General features: G+C 33.8%; 1 protein-coding gene across 10 annotated transcripts in view; it reads left to right on the top strand.

Annotated features, from left to right (window-relative positions):
* hiw (MYC binding protein highwire) overlaps positions 1-20,321 on the top strand; it is a 638,413-nt gene that overhangs the window by 525,255 nt on the left and 92,837 nt on the right. For 8 of the 10 annotated variants that reach the window (XM_081727817.1, XM_081727821.1, XM_081727818.1 and 5 more), the window contains 2 exons: positions 1,141-1,233; positions 17,691-17,884. In XM_081727817.1, the coding sequence (XP_081583943.1) occupies positions 1,141-1,233; positions 17,691-17,884 (287 nt within the window). The remainder of the gene's footprint in view (positions 1-1,140; positions 1,234-17,690; positions 17,885-20,321) is intronic. The other 2 variants (XM_081727823.1, XM_081727825.1) reach the window with 1 other exon arrangement.

Below are 20,321 nucleotides of genomic sequence, written 5' to 3' on the forward strand. Positions count from 1 at the left end.
TGCTATATGTCAGCAAATTCATTTCGGTGAATTGAAAGTTGATTTCTCCAGATTCTACTGAAATATATTCAACTTTAACGTGAAATGCTGAAAATAGGTTAATTTCAGCTGCTGAGAATTTAGATTAATTATAAGTCATTATGTTTATTTCGACATAGTAAACTACCTTAAGCGCTTATTTTGACCCCGCGTAGTGCAGTCATTAACGCTCTCGGCTTTGGTGCGAGCGGTCCCGGGCTCGATTTCCGTTGGAGACACTCGGTCGAAAAGGTGCAACAGCTTTTTCAGGCCATCGGTCCTAAGTGAGGTTTTTCCTGAGTTTTCCTCTTTCACACCAGGCAAATACTGTGATGGTACCTAATATAATAGTCCCAGTCTGCTCGTTCCTTCCCAATTTCTTTCTTCCTCTCCAATTCCCCGGGCAGTGTGATCATCGAGGTACGTCATCCCTTATATGTGTGACGGGCTAACGTATTATAGACGCCGAAAGCCCAGAAATCTAATTCCTAATCCGAATCTTTAAGCGCTTATTACCTTCAATATGCTAAAAGTTTTACGTAAATAATTAACCACCTACGATAGTGTTTGATTTGTAAATGAAAAATGGTTGAAATTTGCCCTCCCTCTTTTTGAAATTCTCTTAACTGATTTCCAAAACACTATCCAACCCCATTGATTTTTACTGAACATAATAACCCATTTATTGTTTGTAAATATCTGATGGTTCGAACAGTGAATGAAAGATGGTTAAAGTTGGCTAAGTAAGACGCGTCCCACGTGTGTATTGTACTTTTATAATTGAATATATATATAATTAAACGTAAAGAGGCAGGTTACTATTAAAGTAGCAAATTATTTAAAAATTATTTTAGTAATAATGGAATGAATTTTTGACAAGAGGAAACGAAATGTTTTATGCCCCTGAGGAAGCGCTTTTTTAGTTAGTTAGTTAATTTTAACTCTTATCGTCTTCATAGAATGAATATTAGTATTTTTTATAATATTGTGTGTATTTTTATATGTCTGAAATAATTCAAGATATGAAGATACCGATTAATTGAATTTCCAACTATTAATATTAAATATTTGTTGTTCAATGTAATCTGAATCTATCAGCATTTCATGTTTATTTCCTAACAGGGATTCTACAAATGCCACACATAGCGATGTACCTGAAAAGGGAGAATCACCAGGTTTGATGGACAGCATCCTGAGTTTTGCCAAAAGCATTGGGTACTATGAATGTTTTCATTAAAAACCATTTTCTAGCACATTCATGGAATGTTTATTGTTGTGCATAGTGTTCATTTTGTCCCAGTGCATTTTGCGTGCTTGTCTATAGCATTTCGTGTATGTTCTTTCTATGGAAGTTGTCTCTTTATCATTTTTTGCTTTTGCTCAGTGGAACAAGTGTCTAATGGCATGTATTGCAGAAAATAAATTATGTTGAATGCGATTGAAATTGAGAGTTCCTAAGTATACATACAAATCTGGGAAATATTGACAGTCAAGCAGTTGATATCGGGAAACAGTCTTTGAAGAAAGTAGGAAGCATGTAGGACTTGTACAGTGTTGTAGTATATAATTCAAGTAAACATGTCAGTTATTTTTTCAGCCATGTCAGTTATTTATATGCTTCGAATTTCAATCTAATAAGAGGGAATGCGGACTTTCGATCCAAATTGCAGGCCGCAGTGGCTCAGTGGTAGAGCGTTCACCTCTGGTGCATGGGTCTTTGGTTCTATCCCAGCTTGCGCCAAGTGAACTTTGTGGTGGACAAACACCGTGTGCGGGGTTTTCCAGTTTCCTCCCACTTTCTTTATTCCAGCATTTCATTCATTTCTCATCATCATCATCATCTCCTTTTCCTAGCCTGCATAACCGTGGGACGTAAAACTTAAAGATTTCATTTCATTTTCTATCAGAGAGCTCTTTGGAAAAAGAAATAAGGGTTTGTGGACCTAGAAATGTAGAAGTGGCACTGACGGGGAAGGGGAAGAATGTATGTACTGACTATATATCACCTAGTCGAATGTGTGCCAACTGTTATATCAGAGCTCTTAATAACATTATTACTATTATATAATTTTTTTGAAAGTTTTGCTCTTTAGGTTGAAGGAGAAAATGAGAAATGAATCACAATAATTAAATGAATGGTAAATGAACAATACTAATGATCATACCGGTGGAGTGCTGATTACCAATATTAAGGTGCTGATTGACACGACGGCGTGCTGACTGCCATGAGCCTCAGAGAAAGTTGCTAGATAACATTACCGGAAGCCAAGAAGCATGAAAGAAACGTGATGAACATAAACATACCACATTTAATCCACACTTTCAGGCGGCTCCGATAGGAACCTTGTCACTTGCTTCCTTCAGTACACACGTCGTACAGCCCACTTATTTCAGTACACACGTCGTCAAGTAAAAAAGAAAATAAAAATCATTACAAAAATAACTCCAGTATATGCTGACTTAGATTACTCCAATTTCATGTATGAGCCCAAACTTCGAAGACATTTTCTCAGATCATTATGGCTTCGCAAATCCTGTAGAATTATTTAGATCCTGTCGTCAACTTTTTTTGTAGGCTAGCTTCCTCTTCTTCTCTGGAACTTGAACTTTAAGTTTGCTGTAAGCAAAATAATTTGATTTTGCGTCTTCCTTTATGTTCTTCATTAGTATGAAAACATGTGGGAAGTTCTTGGAAATTGCATTGTTTAACCGATGGTGGCATCCTTCCACACTGTTTGTGCGGTACACTGGCCGCTGCAGTTCCAAGTCTTGACAAGAATGCTAGGGTTCTCTAGCCTTGCTTCGTGAAGTAATCATTGAAGGCTTTAACTTTTTCTTCACGTGGTCACTGCTCCATAATAAGCAACCAACCATCATCAATAAATTCAATAAGTATAAATGCTAGCGAAGCGCACATACGGATATAGTGGCGCACTTCTTCATTGTGCAGGTAGTCGCTCACCAAACCGGTATCCTGCACTTTCCGGCAGATGCTTTGGTTAAAGTGAAAGTTGCAACCAGATCTCTGAATTTGGAAATACAGAATTTAATACATTGATAGCTGCTGTACTTTCGAAGTCCTCTTTCAGCACACTAGGATCGTGTTGTTCAGACCAACTTCTAACAAATGTAAACGGGTCTGTGTATGTACTATCAGTTTTGTCAGAGAACAGTACGTACAAAATTGGTGCTATTGACGTGTTCTCACTTGAACTCCCTATGTCAGCATGAACTATGTACAGCTGCGCAAATTGTTTCGAGCACTCTTGAAACTTCCATCAAAAAGCCAATGTAAACTGTCCCTCAGCGCTGGCTGCAGACCATCATATTCAAAACACAAAATCTATCGTACTGCAGAAAGGAAGTTCCGTCTTTGAAGCGAAGAAGATCATCCAGAAAATCTACTTCTTTAGACGTGAAATGTTTTTCTTTATGCCAAGAACTGTCCTCCTAGCATTGTTTAAATAGCCTTTCCTTTGACTATACAATGAAATTCTTGTAACAAGATCCAGTCCCTCCTGGTTTATAGGAACAGTCATCTCTTCTCTGAAAATTTCAGACACACGTGTTAGTATATCCCCTCGGGCGCCTTTCTTACAGTTTGCAAGTCGATTTCTAGTGTGCAAGTGTCCGGCGTGCCACCTCAATTTACTGTGGTGATTACTAAATTAATCCCTCATACCAAATTTTACTATGATGATTAATTCCTTTCTTTCCAAATACAGTTTCTCTCGTGGTCGTGGCAGTCAGCACGCCGTCGTAGCAATCAGCACCTTGATATTGGCAAACAGCGCCAGTCGTGGCAATCAGGACCTATCCATCATACCCTGAACGGGATGTGAAACCACGACCCAGATCCTACGATCGCCAATGTCTTACACTGATCCACCATGTCACCTGGCTGTTTTAATTAATTAAAAAAAAAAAAAAAAAAAAAAAAAGACCACGGTAGCCCAATATTAGAGCGCGTACTTGTGTTTATCAATTTCAACCTAGTGCACTGAACATGACCAATTGATCTTCAAATATTGTGTGTGTCAGGAGTTACTACGGCAGTGATAACCTAAAACAGTATTCAATTTTTCATTGCAGTTTAGTTAACTGTAATAACTTTTAATAAATACAAATTGAAGTACTATGTAGGTTATGCATCATGACAGTTACTTTTGTTGTTTGTATATTATTTGATCATAAATATGCTTTAAAAATGTACTATTTGACGAAAGAAAGAAGGGGGAGAGCTTATCTGGGGCTTTAAAGTTAATTTATAATAGTTAGCATATATTATATTTATAATAATAGCTAATGCTTAAATTATATTACTGGAATTTCTTTTAGAAAATCTTGTTCATGAGATATTTCGCATGAAAATTAATTTAATACGCATGTAATATTTCGTTAAAAAATAACAGTAAAGGTAGCTCCTTAAACATAATAATAAAATCGGTTAGTTGTAATACCGGGCACTCTAAATATAAAGATTCTGAAATATAAATATGTTTTAAATGTACGTTATTTGATTATTTTGATTGGTTTGTTGGTTGAAGTGTAAGGACTTTTCCTATTACCAAGTCTATATGGGACGCGACCTACTTTTGTAAGAAAGATCCAAACCGAACGATTATTGGGTTCGTGTCAGACCCAGCCCCTACGAAAAGAGAGAGCAACAAAAAGAGCATGTACACAGCAAGTACGTCCATTAGCCACTTGTTAATTATTGAGCGTGTTTAATGAGAAAGTAACAAGTTAAACTTGTTTCGATATGTAGACTGTACTAGTTGTATCACCGTTATAAATGAAGATACGACAAAATGGAAAGAGAAGAAAGGTATATATTAATGAAAGAAGGAAACAACCGATCTAAACTTATTTTTACACAGCAGATACTTTGTAGGTGCAAATTCAATAACACACAAAGAGTAAAGACTGACCGGTACTCGAACCCGGGTACCGTGCCGATGCGTTAACCACTACGGAATCCAGTCCGCTTCCTAGAACAGCCAGTGGCCGCGGTGTCTCACTGGTAGAGCATTCACCTCTGGCGCATGAGGTCCTTGGTTCGATCCCAGCTCGCGCCAAGTGAGCTTTGTGGTGGACAAATACCGTGTGCATGGGTTTTCTGGGTGTTCTCCCGTTTCCTCCTCCTGTTTCATTCCACCATTTCATTCATTTCTCATCATCATCGTCTCCTTTAGCCTAGCCGGCATAACCGTTGGACGTAAAACTTAAAGATTCATTTTTTTCCTAGAACAGCCACACACTATCTCACTCCTGAAGTCGGTGCTCTTCACAACGAGACCGGTGTGGAAAATAAAGAGCACTGACTTCAGGAGTGAGAGAGTGTGTGTGGCTGTTCCCGGAAAGAGGACTGGTTTGTGTAGTGGTAACGCATCGGCGCGGTATGCCGGAGATTCTTGGTTCAAGTCCCGATCCAGTCATCCAGTTTCTCACTCTTTGTATGTTAGAGAAGAAAGTTGTAAGAAGTAGATTTTCAATATAAATTGGTGCAATTTTTCAATCACATCAGCCATTTGGGTTCCACTCTGCCATGCGCCCCATGTTTTATGAAAACTCAATGCTTCTAATTTAGCAGAATGTTCGAACGGAATGTAAGGACACGCAAAGATTACACAAAGAACGTGCAGATTGTTATGTGAAGAAACCTTAGAACACCTCGAATTCATTTGCCAACAATGTTGTGTTCTTCTTAGGACAAGGGCTTTTGCATTTTTATGGACAATAGTACAAAGTTTCATCGGACAGTTGTGTTCCTTGATGTTGTAGGTTTTTCTATTGTAAATTAAATCCTTATATCAAAGAAAGACATGGGTTTAGAAGTAAATGCACAGAAAACTAAATACATGGAAGTTCGTAGGGATCGTAATACTGCAACTTATGGCTGGATTAAATTATCAAATAATACTTCCGATAAAGTGGATACTTCCAAATATCTAGGATCAATATTAACAGACCAAAACAATATTCACGAAGAAATTGAATGTCACCTAAAAGCAGGGGTTTCGTGTTATTATTCGGTTCAAAATCTTTGGTCGTCGCGAATTTTGTCGAAGAATTTGAAGCTTAAAATATATAGAACGATAATCGTGCCTGTTGTTCTGTATGGTTAGATAAAACGATAATCGTGCCTGTTGTTCTGTATTATTGCGAAACATTGCTTACTCTGAGGGAAGAACATAGACTGAAAGTATTTGAGAACAAGATCCTGAGACGAATATTCAGATCCAACAGAAACTGGAATAGGGAATGTCGGAAATTTCATAACGAGAAACTACGTAATTTATACGGTTTACTAAACATTGTTAGGGCCATCAAGTCTAGGAGGCTCAGGTAGGCAGATCATGTAGCTAGGATGGAAGAAAGTAGGAACGCTTTCAAAGTCTTGACTGGAAGCCCAATCGGAAAACGACCATTAGGAAGACCTAGGCACAGATGGGAGGACAATATTAAGATGGATCTCGCAGAAATAAGAATACAAAGTAGAAGCTGGGTCCAGTTGGCTAAGAATAGAAGTCAGTGGAGAGTTTTTTTGTGAACGCGGCATTGAACCTCCGGGTTCCATATGCCATAGAATTAGATATCGAAGAAAGAAAGAAAGAAAGAAATAACTTCTTTCTACAATACTAAATATGTCCGGAATTTCAAGTATGTAAATTGGCAAAATAAAACTTTTGTTTTCAGTACATTGACATAAAGTTTCTCGTGTCAAAAATCTTTTCCACTCAGTCCAAAAGAATAAGTTCCATTTGCACTATATAAATACATGTACTTCCAGTAGAATTTATAAATGGTTGGTCAAAATGTTAATTATGTCCTATAACTCATACAAAAATTCACAATTTCTCCGTGTTTTTGTCACTTCCAATAATACTATCAAATTTACGTTCCACTCGATCCTATTACGATTAAACATTTTTCATTGTAATGACTCATTATTTTCTTTAACGCATTGAATTGGGCCATATAACATGGTTATATGCTATTAAAAATTACATATTGAACTAGAACTAGTATCTGTTATATTAGGAAGGTAGCGTATCCATCATCTAACCTGTAGACTTAAACTGATTTATGGATGGAGTCCAGACTACGAGATAGTATCACCTAGAGGTCAGCACCGTCCGTACCTCACTAGAAGTTCGCTTATTGGGTAGGTCATCTGTATTCATGGCTGTCGAATTCCAGTAGCTTCTCTTTTTTTTTCTGTGAACAAATACATAAATACCACAACAGGACTCAAAGAAATAGTCTGACCTGGCAACATTGTTTTTTTATTTAACATAGGGCGCCTAGTGTGGAGCCCAAATGACTGGTGTGATTGGAAAATTAACATTTCAGTGACTATTTTAGATTGGAAAACACTTATTTCCAACAACTTTCCTTTTTCCTTTTTTCTATTTTTATTCATAATGGAATTGGCATATGGCCCGGGATCTTCGATATGCCCTAGACCTACTTGTAACTTTTAATACAAGTTCGTGTATAAATATAACATAAAAGCTACACATTGTTTATTGGCTGAATTACCCAGTAATAAATTCATTAGGTGAAATACAGAAAAACGGTAGTATTTTCTTATATGTCCTCTGCGCACTTGTATCGTAATAATAAACACGTCTGTGTTACGAAATTATTATACTTAGTCTACTCCAACAATGTAGTTACAAAATATGAGGAATAGATAAAAATGTCACATTTAATTTGATAAATATCAAAACAGATAACTGTGTTTTTCTAAATATTTTAGATAGGTTTTTGTTTTTCTAAATATTTTAGATTTTTTAAACAGGTTTTAACTACTATTACCCCTTGAGTGATTGGATTGAAAGCTTCTTTATCCTACAAAGCATAACTGTAAAAAGTTAATTAAATTAAATTAGGAATAATTATGGAATTTATACTACAGTGCTTAATAAATTTGTCATTTAAAATTACAGTTTCCAAGAAATATATATTCAACAATAATGACTACTTCGTAAAAACTAAATAAATAATACATTTAGCATTAGTCATGATTTTTACCATGTTATCATAAACACGCTGTTTTATGATAACATGGTGTATTAATTTTGCAGAATATTCAATTCCATTCACTGTAATTTCCTCAGCTGTACCCACTTTACAGAAATTATTGTAAAATAATTTCATATTCTCATAGTTTTATACAATAATTATCTGTAAATTATGGTTCCTGCGAGTAGAATGAAATGTTCTGCAAAACTAGTGTATTTTGTAGTAAAAAGAATAGGTTTTTCGTTTCAACTTATTAAATAAATAAATAAATAAAATTTAATTGAACGTATAAAATATATTTTCAAAATTAATACTTGTACAGTCAACGACAAAAGTTCTTTCCGTTTGGTAAAATTTATTTTAGGAATAACTGTGGAACGAACACAGTGTCGCTGAGTTTCAAGGCTGGAACGTACAGAAAAGTACACTCTTTTTAATTTACTGAAAGCTGTGCTTAAAATGTCCTTCCATTCTGAAGTTATTTACCAAACTATTTCATCAAATGGAAAGAACTCTTGTCATTGACTGTACTAAGTTTGTTGTGTTGTAGTGGTGATGATCCAATCTCATTGACTTTTCGTCAATATTTCAGGTATAATACATGAATGTCTTTCATCGTAAATAGTCTAACTTTTCCAGTTTAGCTTAGAATTCATTCCGATGAAAGACATTCGTGCATTATGCCTGAAATATCGATGAGAAATCAATGAGATTGGATCATCACCACTAGGACACAAAACGGTTAATACATAAATAAAATTAATTCGAAGATGTTATTTTAAAATATGAATACCATAAGGAAGTAAATATAGACATTTTATTATGTTGTCTGATTAGATATGGTTGTATTTGTTGTATGTACGATATAGTATATGTAAAATCAAAATTCCCTTCGAAGGAACATTTTTGAGATCCAAAATTGCTTATGTGTAGTATTTATAGCTTATCAATCGTGGGCAATGTTATGTTTACGTAACTTCTTTTGTTTGCTTATTTTGTAGTTCTATTTTTTCCGACTTGAGTAGTCATGATAAAATTTCTCATTGTAGCCAATTTATTTATTTAGTTATTTTGTTGTATTTTATGTAAAATATTCAGTTACTTGACTTTAACATTCTTGTAGTCAGTTGATTTCTCTACACGACAATTTTTTTTTTTTTGTAATTGTGCAGTATTTTCTGTCGGTCCATACATGGATCAGAGTCTAAAGGAACTACAACAGTAAACTTCCAACAGGCGATTCGTTATACAAAATGAAACAAAAAATTTTAATAAACATGGCTCGAGAAACTATTTCTGTCAGAAATATAAGTTACTGAAAGTATAAAGAAAAGTAATGATTGGAATGCCCTAGCGTAAAAACTGTAAAATCTAGCTTAAACGTTTCGAAAATTCATACACGAACTAATTTCAATATACATGTTGCGAACCGCGTGGAATTGTAAAAATAACTCGTGGGAATCCTTCCGATATCCATACTTGCCTTCTAAAATTCGATGTGTAGTACACACGATTCAGAAACATGTCTTTTTATATAGAATTTATGCTATTTTATGCGAATATTTGTGAAATGCTTGAACTAAATTCCATCAATTTTGAACCTGGGTGGATCAGAAGTTCTTTTATTATTATTATTATTATTATTTATTTGTTTATTTGATTTTATTCACTTCTGCAGCTTATAACTCAAAAATGACATATTTTTCTACCTATGTGTATTTGAACATTTGTGTAACGAATCACGTCTCGAAGTTTTATATTTTTTTCAGACCTTATACACTTACTTATCTTTCATAACTTTTAATTTAGCGTTTTTGGAAGCTTCTAAGGCTTTGTTTTAAGGTCAGTTTGGAACAGTTTTTGTGATATAGTCAACAGATTTACGTTTGTGCTATCGCTCAATACTAATGTATACCAGGTACTATGTTAATGTCTTCAACCTTTTTTTTTTTTTTTTTTTCTCCTGATGTTTTGCGAAATTTCAAACCTCTTAATTGCGTATTTGCTGCAATTTATTGTACATTCACATTATGAAATATTATTAAGATCGTCAGTCTACCTTTCAGCGTTAATTTTATACTGGCGATAGTTATAATTCACTTTCATTTAATATGGATAAACAAGGTGTGCAGAAGTAATTATGCAATAAGCTTGATAGATAAATTCTGTGGTAAACATAATATTGAATAATATTTTTGAATTACAGAAGTAAAAGCTTACTGCATGTTTTTAAAATAGAACATGTGATATAAAGCGCAGTAGTACGGGCACTGTTTCATCTCAAATATATATTATTAATGAAGAAAGTTAATTTTTATTGCCTTATTTCTTCTGCTCCACCCTGTATAATTCTAATAAAACTTTTGAGTTCTCACATTATGTCTGAATCAAAGGGTTTAGTTTCTATTCTTAGGAAGATTATATTTCCAGAAGATTCTAAAATGTTTTTATTATCAAAAACATAAAGAAAACAAAATATAGATTACAGTTTTAAAGTACTGGGACATGTGGACACTTTGTACTTCAATATTTAAAATCACTATTTCTTTCAAAGTGACAGTGTCTTCCATTTGACTGCATTCGATGTTAGAACGTACGTAGTGCTGGCAATTAACACCCGGATACTTTTGCTTTCCACAGATCAGAGTGCACCTTCACGTTGTGCTTTCATGCACTTTTCTACTAATTGGACTAACACTGGTGGAGAGGGGGCAGCTGGCCACTGTTAGAAATCTTGCTTTTGTATTGCTATAGCTTTATCAAATAACCACAGCAAATGCAGTCGTTGGTATTTGGTTCTCTTAAGTAACGTTTCTTCTCTTCTTTTTAACAGATAGGTGTTGTCGAGCGCAAAGTTGTATGAACTCATCAATTAAATGTGATCATATTTTCTGTTGTACTTTAGTCACGAAGGTGGTAGGATTATGGTGAATTAATTTCTCTGTGGTATGTTCTAAGTAATTACAGTACATTGTGTGTTTTATATTGCAGCAGTGTATTATGTAAAATTGTGTCTTATTTCGTATGTATTAAATTGTTATGATTGAGTTCAAAACGGAGAAAATATAGATACAAGCTAGTTACAAAATATTGCCGTTTCGTTAAGGGGGCAGACTACTAAAAATGATACAAGAGCTAACCATTTTTCTTTTGGCCCTTTTTCGTAAGTGAGAAGAGATAACGAAATGTAACTTACCACAATAATAGATAATGTTATTCTACACCCGAAAATACAAATCAACAGAATTTTCAGGGTTGCCATCCATAGAAATTACAGTGTGGCCAGAATATGAATTACCCAAAAATCTAGGATAAGGCAGCGATTAGAAAAATGAACTCAACGGTAATTGGTGACTTGGGTTCTTGTTAACTACTTTTTAAATAATATTTGTATTTACATTGTACTGTTTATTACAAAATTATTTATTTTGTACTGCTTATTTAAAATAAATACTATTTAAAAAGTAGTTAATAAGGAACCAAGACAACATGATAAGTCATCAATTACCGTTGAGTTCATTTTTTTAGTCGCTGCCTTAACCTAGATTTTTGGATAATTTATATTCTGGCCACACTGTAATTTCTATGGATAGCAACACTAAAAGTTCTTCCGATTCGTATTTTCGGGTGTAGAATAACATTATCTATTATTGTGGTAAGTTGCATTTTATTATCTCTTTTCACTTACGAAAAACGGCCAAAAGAAAACTGGTTAGCTTTTGTATCATTTTTAGTAGTCTGCCCCCTTAAATGCTCATAATATATATTTGGTAAACTGAGTTCTCGGTTCTGTAAGTACTTTTTGCATGAGAAAAAAAAATAATGGCAATGTGCAGTCTGTTCGATATTGGATTCCTTGTGATTTTTTTGTAAATTAATAATTTTCAATTGAATTGGTCAATTAGAGTAGAGGAAGTATTACTTTTTGTTTATTTAATGGACCATTCAGTAAAAAGTGACCGAATAACAAAATTTATCAAATGGGTTGTATTTTTGAACATGACTGTACAGTGCGTTACTAATGTCAATTTCCATTTGCCCTTCAGTGTCCGGATAATCTGAAATACGTTTCTTTTTTCATATTTATCAAAGAAGTGTATAGATATTCAAAACTTCTGATATTAAACTGTACATTTTACTTTATTTTTTTTATAATTTGTAATCAGATATTTTCGGAGGAAACTTTAATCTTGATTCGTAAATTTATCTGGTAATAGTTAACTTTAAATGATGGATATGAAGGCACTCTCGCTTTTGTCTTTAAATTTTGGTCAAGATTGATTCAGTTGGGAAACGGTTTCTATCAAAGAATGTACCAGTCATAAGAAGACAAGAGAATATCTTAGCAAATCAGAAGACTGTAGTTTACAGTGCATGTATGATCTTTATTAATATACGTATTGGAAATGGGGTGGGCATACAACGCCGATAATAGATTTTTTGTAATGGCTAATCTCAGAATGAGAGAGGGAGTGGGGGAAATGGGAAAGTCTGGAAGCCAGGAAGTTGCTGTCAATTGCTGTTCGGCAATATATAGACGTGAGTTCGAAGCCTGTTGAGTTTGGTCTTATTGATTCTTTTTTATTATTATTCCGAATTACACCAATAGTATCGGAATTTCAGTTTTAACATCCCACAATTATGCCGTTTAGGCTAAGAGACGGTGATTAAAGCAAGTAAATGATGATGGAAGAATTAGTGGAATGAGAATATGGGAGGAAACAGAAATACCCCGACAAAACCCACGGACCACAAACTTACTTCGCCGTGGATCGATCCAAATAAGCACTTTACCACTGAGTCCCCTCCCCCCAACGACATCGGAATAATACGCTAAGTAATATACTCGCCTAAGCTAATTTTAAAGAAAACTCATTTGCAACTGAGTTGCATTTTATGATTTTTCTTTACAAAGAGAACAATGTGAGTATACATACATACATATACATATATATATAATATTCTATTTAGCTGTCTCCATATATAAAATAAACTTCAGGCCTCTTAGTACTATAAAAATCAGAGTGCCTATATTGGACGAATATCAGTTCACATATGCAATTTTTAAAGTATACATATATATATGTGTGTAATGAAGCTATGATATGTATATGATATCTCCAATTATCATCTTTCTCTCTCTGCCCCAGATCCAGCTCCCTAATGTCCAGTTTTCGAAACTCCCTGTATCATTTCAAAATATAGAGAAAGGACTTTACTGAGTGGCGCTGCCGAGCGTTAGGGAAAATGAGCTAGAGATCCGGAAGGACAATATACAGGCAGCAGGACAGGGCAAACCTTGCGAACATATTGATCTATCATTTATTCTCGTGTACCTCTGATGCGAATTTTACAGAATACACATATTATGACTGGGAATGTGATTGGAATTTTACGCTGAATGTGACATCAAAACTCAAATTTCGATATACAAATACGCTTCCGAATTATAGGTTAACAATACACAGATACAATGTTAGTGTAGTAAACATACTTGTCATTAACTGTCTTTGACTACTTTATTATAGTTGTAAGTATGGTCTTCATAAGTTTTGTGACGTTTATGAAGGTCTTCATTGCAGTTTTGTGTCGCATGATTATTATAATGATATTAAAACTGTAGCACAGTACTTAAATATTCGATGGTGGAAATAGCATTTTTTGTGCATTATTATAAAATAATTTTATTCACTAACATTTTTGCTTTTTTACATATATGCTGAGAGTAGTGCATTGAATGTAAAGCATGTGCATGCTAACAAATGATAATTAGTTAGTTGCATGATATATGGGTAGCTTATAGTTTCTAATTTAGTATGTTCTCGGGTATTTCGATTTTTTTTATGTAGTTTTGAGAATAGTTTTTTCATGTTTATTTTGGTAGCGTGTTACTGCGTTTAGGACTTAAATTGTTTGTTGTCAAGTTTTATTAAGTTTATTCATTTTCCATTAAAAGATAATTTAGTTTAGAATCTATTATTTTAAGAATTGCTTAATTTTTATTATTTTGAATTGATATGCAGTAAATTCAACAATTTTCATTAATAGTCATTACGAGAGGAATATTTTATTTTTCAGTGTTTTGCTTTCAGTTTATGTATTATTCGAGTAACAAACGTCGCTATGCTGACTGTAATATCTCATGAAGTATGCTGCTTCTTTATTTTAAATTTAAATCTGTTCAGAGGTAATTTACACACTCAGAATCTATACAAATAGAGAGAATACATTATTATCAATTAAGACAAATTTAGAACTATTGTATGTGAAAAATATAACAAAAATATTGAACTCTATTATCTGGGTGAAGTCGCGATAAGTCCCGCCGTGCCAAACCTATGTACCAAGTAAGTGAGTGAAACCAAACGTAACTTAATCTAATGTAACCTAGAGTAACCTAACCTAACCTAACATATTCATAAGTCATTATTGTTATGTTCAAAAGCTGGCAGGTGTTTAACTAAAAAAATGCGAGTACCTAATACGAGCGAACTCGTTAAAAAGTTCCTACATAAAAGAAATTTGGCGTTGCTTTCAAAATCTCCCGTGTAAACTATTATTTTCTTCGTTGATGTATAATGCTTTGCAAAATATAGGGTTGTTGTGTAAGTCACAGCACCATATTCAACAATTAATAACCAATAATGGAAGATTCCAGAAAATCAACAAAGCACATATATGTAAATTGTAAATGAACTGTATAAAAATCCAGACTAAATTAGCGATTGTATAAAGAGATTCAGTGATAAAACGATAAATTTATCACTGAACAAGTAATTTTTCTTCTCTTATGTAAACATTTAAATAGGGATGTGAGGAATGTAAACAGCAAAACTATGTTTATTTACTCGAATACTATATGAAATGACCGTTTGGTAGTGCACTCAGCCTCCCAGTTATTTTCCTTCGCTTTTCCTTAATCACACAAGGAAAATTTCGTATTATATCTTCCAATTAGACTTTGGCCACAGACCCCCACGTTTGCTCGGCCTCGCATTATATATATATCAGTCATTGCTTCACTTTTGGCAATTTTCCTGTGGGTTAGTCTCGAAAAGTTACAATCATGCCGAATGTAATCATTGTAGTCGTACAGGAACTGCCCAATAATTTCGAGGTGTAGAAGGTGTGCCATATAAATAACATAGAGAAGATTTTTCAATTACCCATAAAACCCAACTGAAGTTGGAAATTTTTATTTTTGGTGATTTACTTAGGTAATGCTAACGTAAACGTCAAGCATACCGAGTTTTAAGTTTTTGTTCCGATTCCAAGTACCTAAAGCATGAGATTATAAATCCAAATAAGCCTCATTTACACAACATGGGCATTTCTTCATCCTCCTTTAGACCCCTAAAAGTTAAAAATATTCACTTTTGACAATTTTCCTGTGAGTTAGTCCCGAAAAGCTACAATCATACCAAATGTAACCATTGTAGCTCTACAGGAAGTGCCCAATAATTTCGGGGTGCCATATAAATAACATGGGGAAGATTTTTCAGTTGTCCATTAAACCCCACTAAAGTTGGAAATTTTTATTTTTGGTAATTTACCTAGGTAACGGTAACAAAAACGTACAAGCATACCGAATTTAAAATTTTTGTTCCAAGTCCCTAAAGTATGAGATTATAGGTCCAAAAAAGGCCCATTTAAATAATATGGGGAATTTCTTTACCGCCCGTTTAGACCCCTAAAAATTAAAAAATAAGCACTTTTGGCTATTTTCTTCTGGGTTATTCCCGAAAAGCTACAATCATGCCAAATTTCAACTTCCCACGTCAACCGAAGATAGCCCTTATTTTATGTCAGTGAGTGAGTGAGTTCGTGTAGTTTTATATATAGTTAGGATTAGGATTAGGACAACAAGGATAAATGTAGTTATCATTTTTTGATTTGAATATTGTTATGAGCGTTCTCTACATTGAGCATCCGCTTTTTCAAAATAATGTAGAAATATAAGAATAATAATTTATCTTATATGTATTTTATTATATATAAGAATAATAATTAAAAATAAAAATGTGGTAAATTCGAGAATAAATAACTAGTTCTTTGGCGTAAGAAAGCCGAATGTTCATCGCCTCAGAAATAGAAGATCCCTGTTTAAAAAAAGTAACATAGAAACAAACTTGCGATGCATGCCAGAAATTCTTCTAAAATCTAAGCGGGTAATTTTTAAAGTTAATTGATTACTTTTGAAAAAGCAGTGAATAATATGCAGACTTCGTATTGCATAGTATATGAAGATCTTTTTGATACTTATCACTAGTTCTTGTGCTAGTTCCCGTTACTAACTTTCTTAAATGATAACGTAAGCAGCTAACCAGCTTCGTTTTGCTATCATAAAATTCGTAATCAAGTGTTTCGATGTACAGTTTGGCCAAAATTTATCTCACATTCCACCGTCTCCGTTCGAGAAAATAATGAATTAAAAAGGAAAAAATTTTGACGACTGATTTTTGTGTTCAAGGATTACCATCAAAAGAAATTTCGTTGGTAGATCTTAGTAAATAAGGATAAGAGGATTGTGTTCAGATTTTTTTTCTTTCTTTCTTCACTGCACATCCACATTTAAAATTATTGCGATCTTCACTTACATTTTTGAAGGTATCCACACTACATTTCACAATTCAGTAAAGTATTTTTTTGATATAAATTTTTAAAATATAATCCTAAAACTTAAAATTTAGTTTTTCGTTTAAAGCTATTTGAAAATTCTTTTTAGCGCCTATTTAAAATTACTCTTCACTTTCGTGTGTGATCTATATCGTGATTGATGAACACGTGTAACATGTGTAACTATGTCTTAGCGTGAAAATGAAAGGGTCTGTCGGCTTGCAATGATCTGAAGAGACTTTGGGGGAGATGGCTGAAAGTCAGCTTAAATGTAGAAGATACTATGTAGGTTTTATATTCGAAAAGCAAATTGTCCTAAAATGGATGGAACATATTCAAATAAAAAAAATCACGAAATATTAACATTAGTGTCAATAGAAAATTAATGAAAATAAATAATTCCTCCACTTATCTCAAAAATCAAAAGAAGGGGATGGCTGCAAATCAGTTTAAATTTAAAACAGACAATATAGATTCTATATTCAGAAAGGAAATTGTCTTAAAATGAATGGAACATAGCCAAAAGAATCACGAAACATAAACATGGAAGTCAATAGAAAATTAGTGAAAAAATGAAGTCGTCCGCATATCTCAAAAACTACAATGAGATGCCTGATTAAAAGCTTATAACAAAGACATAATGAAGACCTTAAAAACGATATATAGCATGTAACTTAAACGTGGATAGAACATTGTCAAAAGTCAAGTTGTTCGAGTAAAATCAAAATGATAAAGTATATGCATTTTCGAATTACCCAGGGTGCGCCACGCTGAGGTTACGTGTTTGAAATGCCTCACTGACTTTCGACCTGATTACGTGACAGTCTGGTTCTTAATGGCAAAGCGGATAGGCCCTTTACTTCATAAAATATGAACGTAATTTCATGTTATGTAATTCACTTTTTACTTTCAGGAGCTGTTTCTCAGGAGCTATATGATCGTTATCATTGATCACGATTTAACATGTGTTATCTCAGGAATAGATATATCTATGAAATGAACAATAAATATTTTTAAATTTTCAGTCGAGATCTACCCCCTGAGTTGGTAGGCGTGTCTGTAAAGGAGCTCGTGAAAGCAATAGGAGAGAGTCGAGCCAATGGAAATGGAGTTACTCCACCAGGGACTCCACGGCGTACATCGAGGGATTCAAGCCCTAAAGCTGCTCCCGGATCATCACATTTAAACAGCAGAAGTTCTAGTCCAGTGCCAATACCAGGTAAAGTGTTTAAAATGCCATATTCGAAGATTCTTGCATTATTTTACTTATCAGAAAGAAAGTCGATCTTGTAATTTTCCGTAATTTTAGTAAAAGAAAAAGTATATTGAAGTCAGCGAGAAGAGATGATCATGAAAGGCCTAATGAAACCAAGTTGTTTTATTTAGTTTTGTTTGTTTCATTTAATTATCAGTAATGATGACATTTTAAGGTAATGAGAAGTAAAAGCCTTTTCAGACCTAAATTCGTAGGAAGTTTGTCGTAATAAGAGAGTAAATTTTATTATTATCATTATTCAGCATCCTTAGAAACATTTCCATTAAAAGAATTTATGTACATTTATCGGATGTTCTAAAAATGGCGCCCACGGACTAGAGTGTACTATTCTAGAACTCAAAACATAGCGAAAAATATATATAATTGTATAGCTTTCAGATCCTCGTCTGGAGACGCAAATTGCACTATGTGGCAACATAGCAGATTTTTGAACCGTAGAGTAGATCCACCAGTCCATCAAATAGTGATATCACTTCTTTCCAGATGGCAATTAAAGTCGATAGACGTTGACACTGGCACCACTTATTGGCGTAACAAGCGATGAAACTGCTTGATGGATTCGAAGAGCAATGCTAATCCTTCAAAGGAAAAGTGAAATTTTTGATTCTCCATAGCGGCTGAAGAAGGCCCCAGAGGGTATAGTTTTTTCTTCAACCGAAGTGCAGTTCGTATATAATGAATGCCACCTTCTACGTATGGTGGCTCTTGCCATAAATCATTCATCGTCCGATCGTACGGAAAGAAAATTCTGCAAAACACCCCCGATACCTAAAATGGCTAACCAGAAACTTCATTTGAAACAATTGACAGTCACATGTCAACCTCACTTGAATGGAGGCTTAGTTGCCACAGTTCCAAACGCCGTCCTTTATGTTAGAAGGTTGTTGTTTAATATATGTAGTTTTCTTAAATATATATGTTATACTCAATTCCCTGTACCCAAGACAAGCTTCCTTGTTCTTACGTTGCCTGACATCTGTTTCATATTAGCCATAATATTGGAAAGAAAATACGCACACAGTGGGTGTTAAGACATTGCAACCCCGCAAATGCCGTTAAATGAGGGAGGAAGGGATGCAGTTGTAAAAATCAGCATGGAAGCTTGAAAGAAAGGAATTTGCCGTATTGCACTTCTGTTGAGTGGACCATTATACAGCATTTTCATTTAATTTTGACCTATAGAATAGCACTCTGTTGCCCGTGGACGCCATTTTTAGAACACGCGAAATATGGAAATAGTAGACTTATGATTCATATTTTAATTGAAGCTCATCATAATGAAACTGCATAATTCGAATAAGTAAACATTAATGATCAGAATACTAGATCAGAAATTAAAACTTGTCTTTAGTGTGATAAAAATAGAAATTATTTGGCTTGAAAATTCTACAAGTGTGAATAAATATATATCTGTACTATAGCGTTTTTTTGGTAATTGATCAAAAGAGTATACGGAAGTGTACATTTCAAGTTTAGATGAGCATATTGTTCTACTTATTATCATAGTTAGAAGTTTTATCAACGTTATTGAAAAGTTATCTCTAGAACTCGTCAATGACGAATCGAGAAAAGTACAAAAAGTGCAATGCCGGAATATTCTGTTGGTTTTTAACCCCTTCAGTAGTACAATATTATTTGGTACGAAACACTTATAAGTGTATTTCGTAGTTGAAATTTTGTTTTACTTCTCATACAAAAGTTCAGGAGATATAGTTGTAAATGCTATTGTCAATTGGCCTACTTTTGACTAAGAATATTGCTTTAAAGAAAAGAAAACAACTTACATATTAGTTTATTTGAAACTAAGGAATCATCAAACTGTGTTTCAACTGAAAAAATCAGATTATAATCTGCAGAAACAATATTTATAAATATTTCTTTTAAAATATTTTTGTTTTGTTTGAAAATATTAGACTAATTTAATTCACATTTCAGGGGAAACTTTCTACAATGAAGACTTCATATTTGACATACTTAAGTTAATATTATTGAATTTAATATTATATTTAATATAAAACGGACTTTCAGTGTTATATAATGTAATACAAACTCTTTAGCCTAAGGCCAATGCATTTTGCAGTGTGAGCAGATATTACATTATGATAGTTGCGTAATCATTGTAATGTTAGACAACAAAGTGTATCTCATATGAATCAATTTTACGGTCAGAATCATTAATAAACAGTCAGTGACTGAGCAGTCAGTATAAATTGCGTACCAGTTACTGAAAGTTTACCAAGGAATTCTTATTATGACAGAGTTAACGATATGACGTAGTAAAATAAACTTCGTGATTTCAATTAGTGTATAAAATTATTCGAGAAATACAAATAGAAATGCAGTATGACATTGTACAGTCATGCTCAAAAGCAGATTTCTT

The sequence above is a fragment of the Thermobia domestica genome, chromosome 10 (assembly GCF_964235325.1).
Source record: "Thermobia domestica chromosome 10, izTheDome1.hap1.1, whole genome shotgun sequence".
NCBI classification, from domain to species: Eukaryota; Metazoa; Arthropoda; class Insecta; order Zygentoma; family Lepismatidae; genus Thermobia; species Thermobia domestica.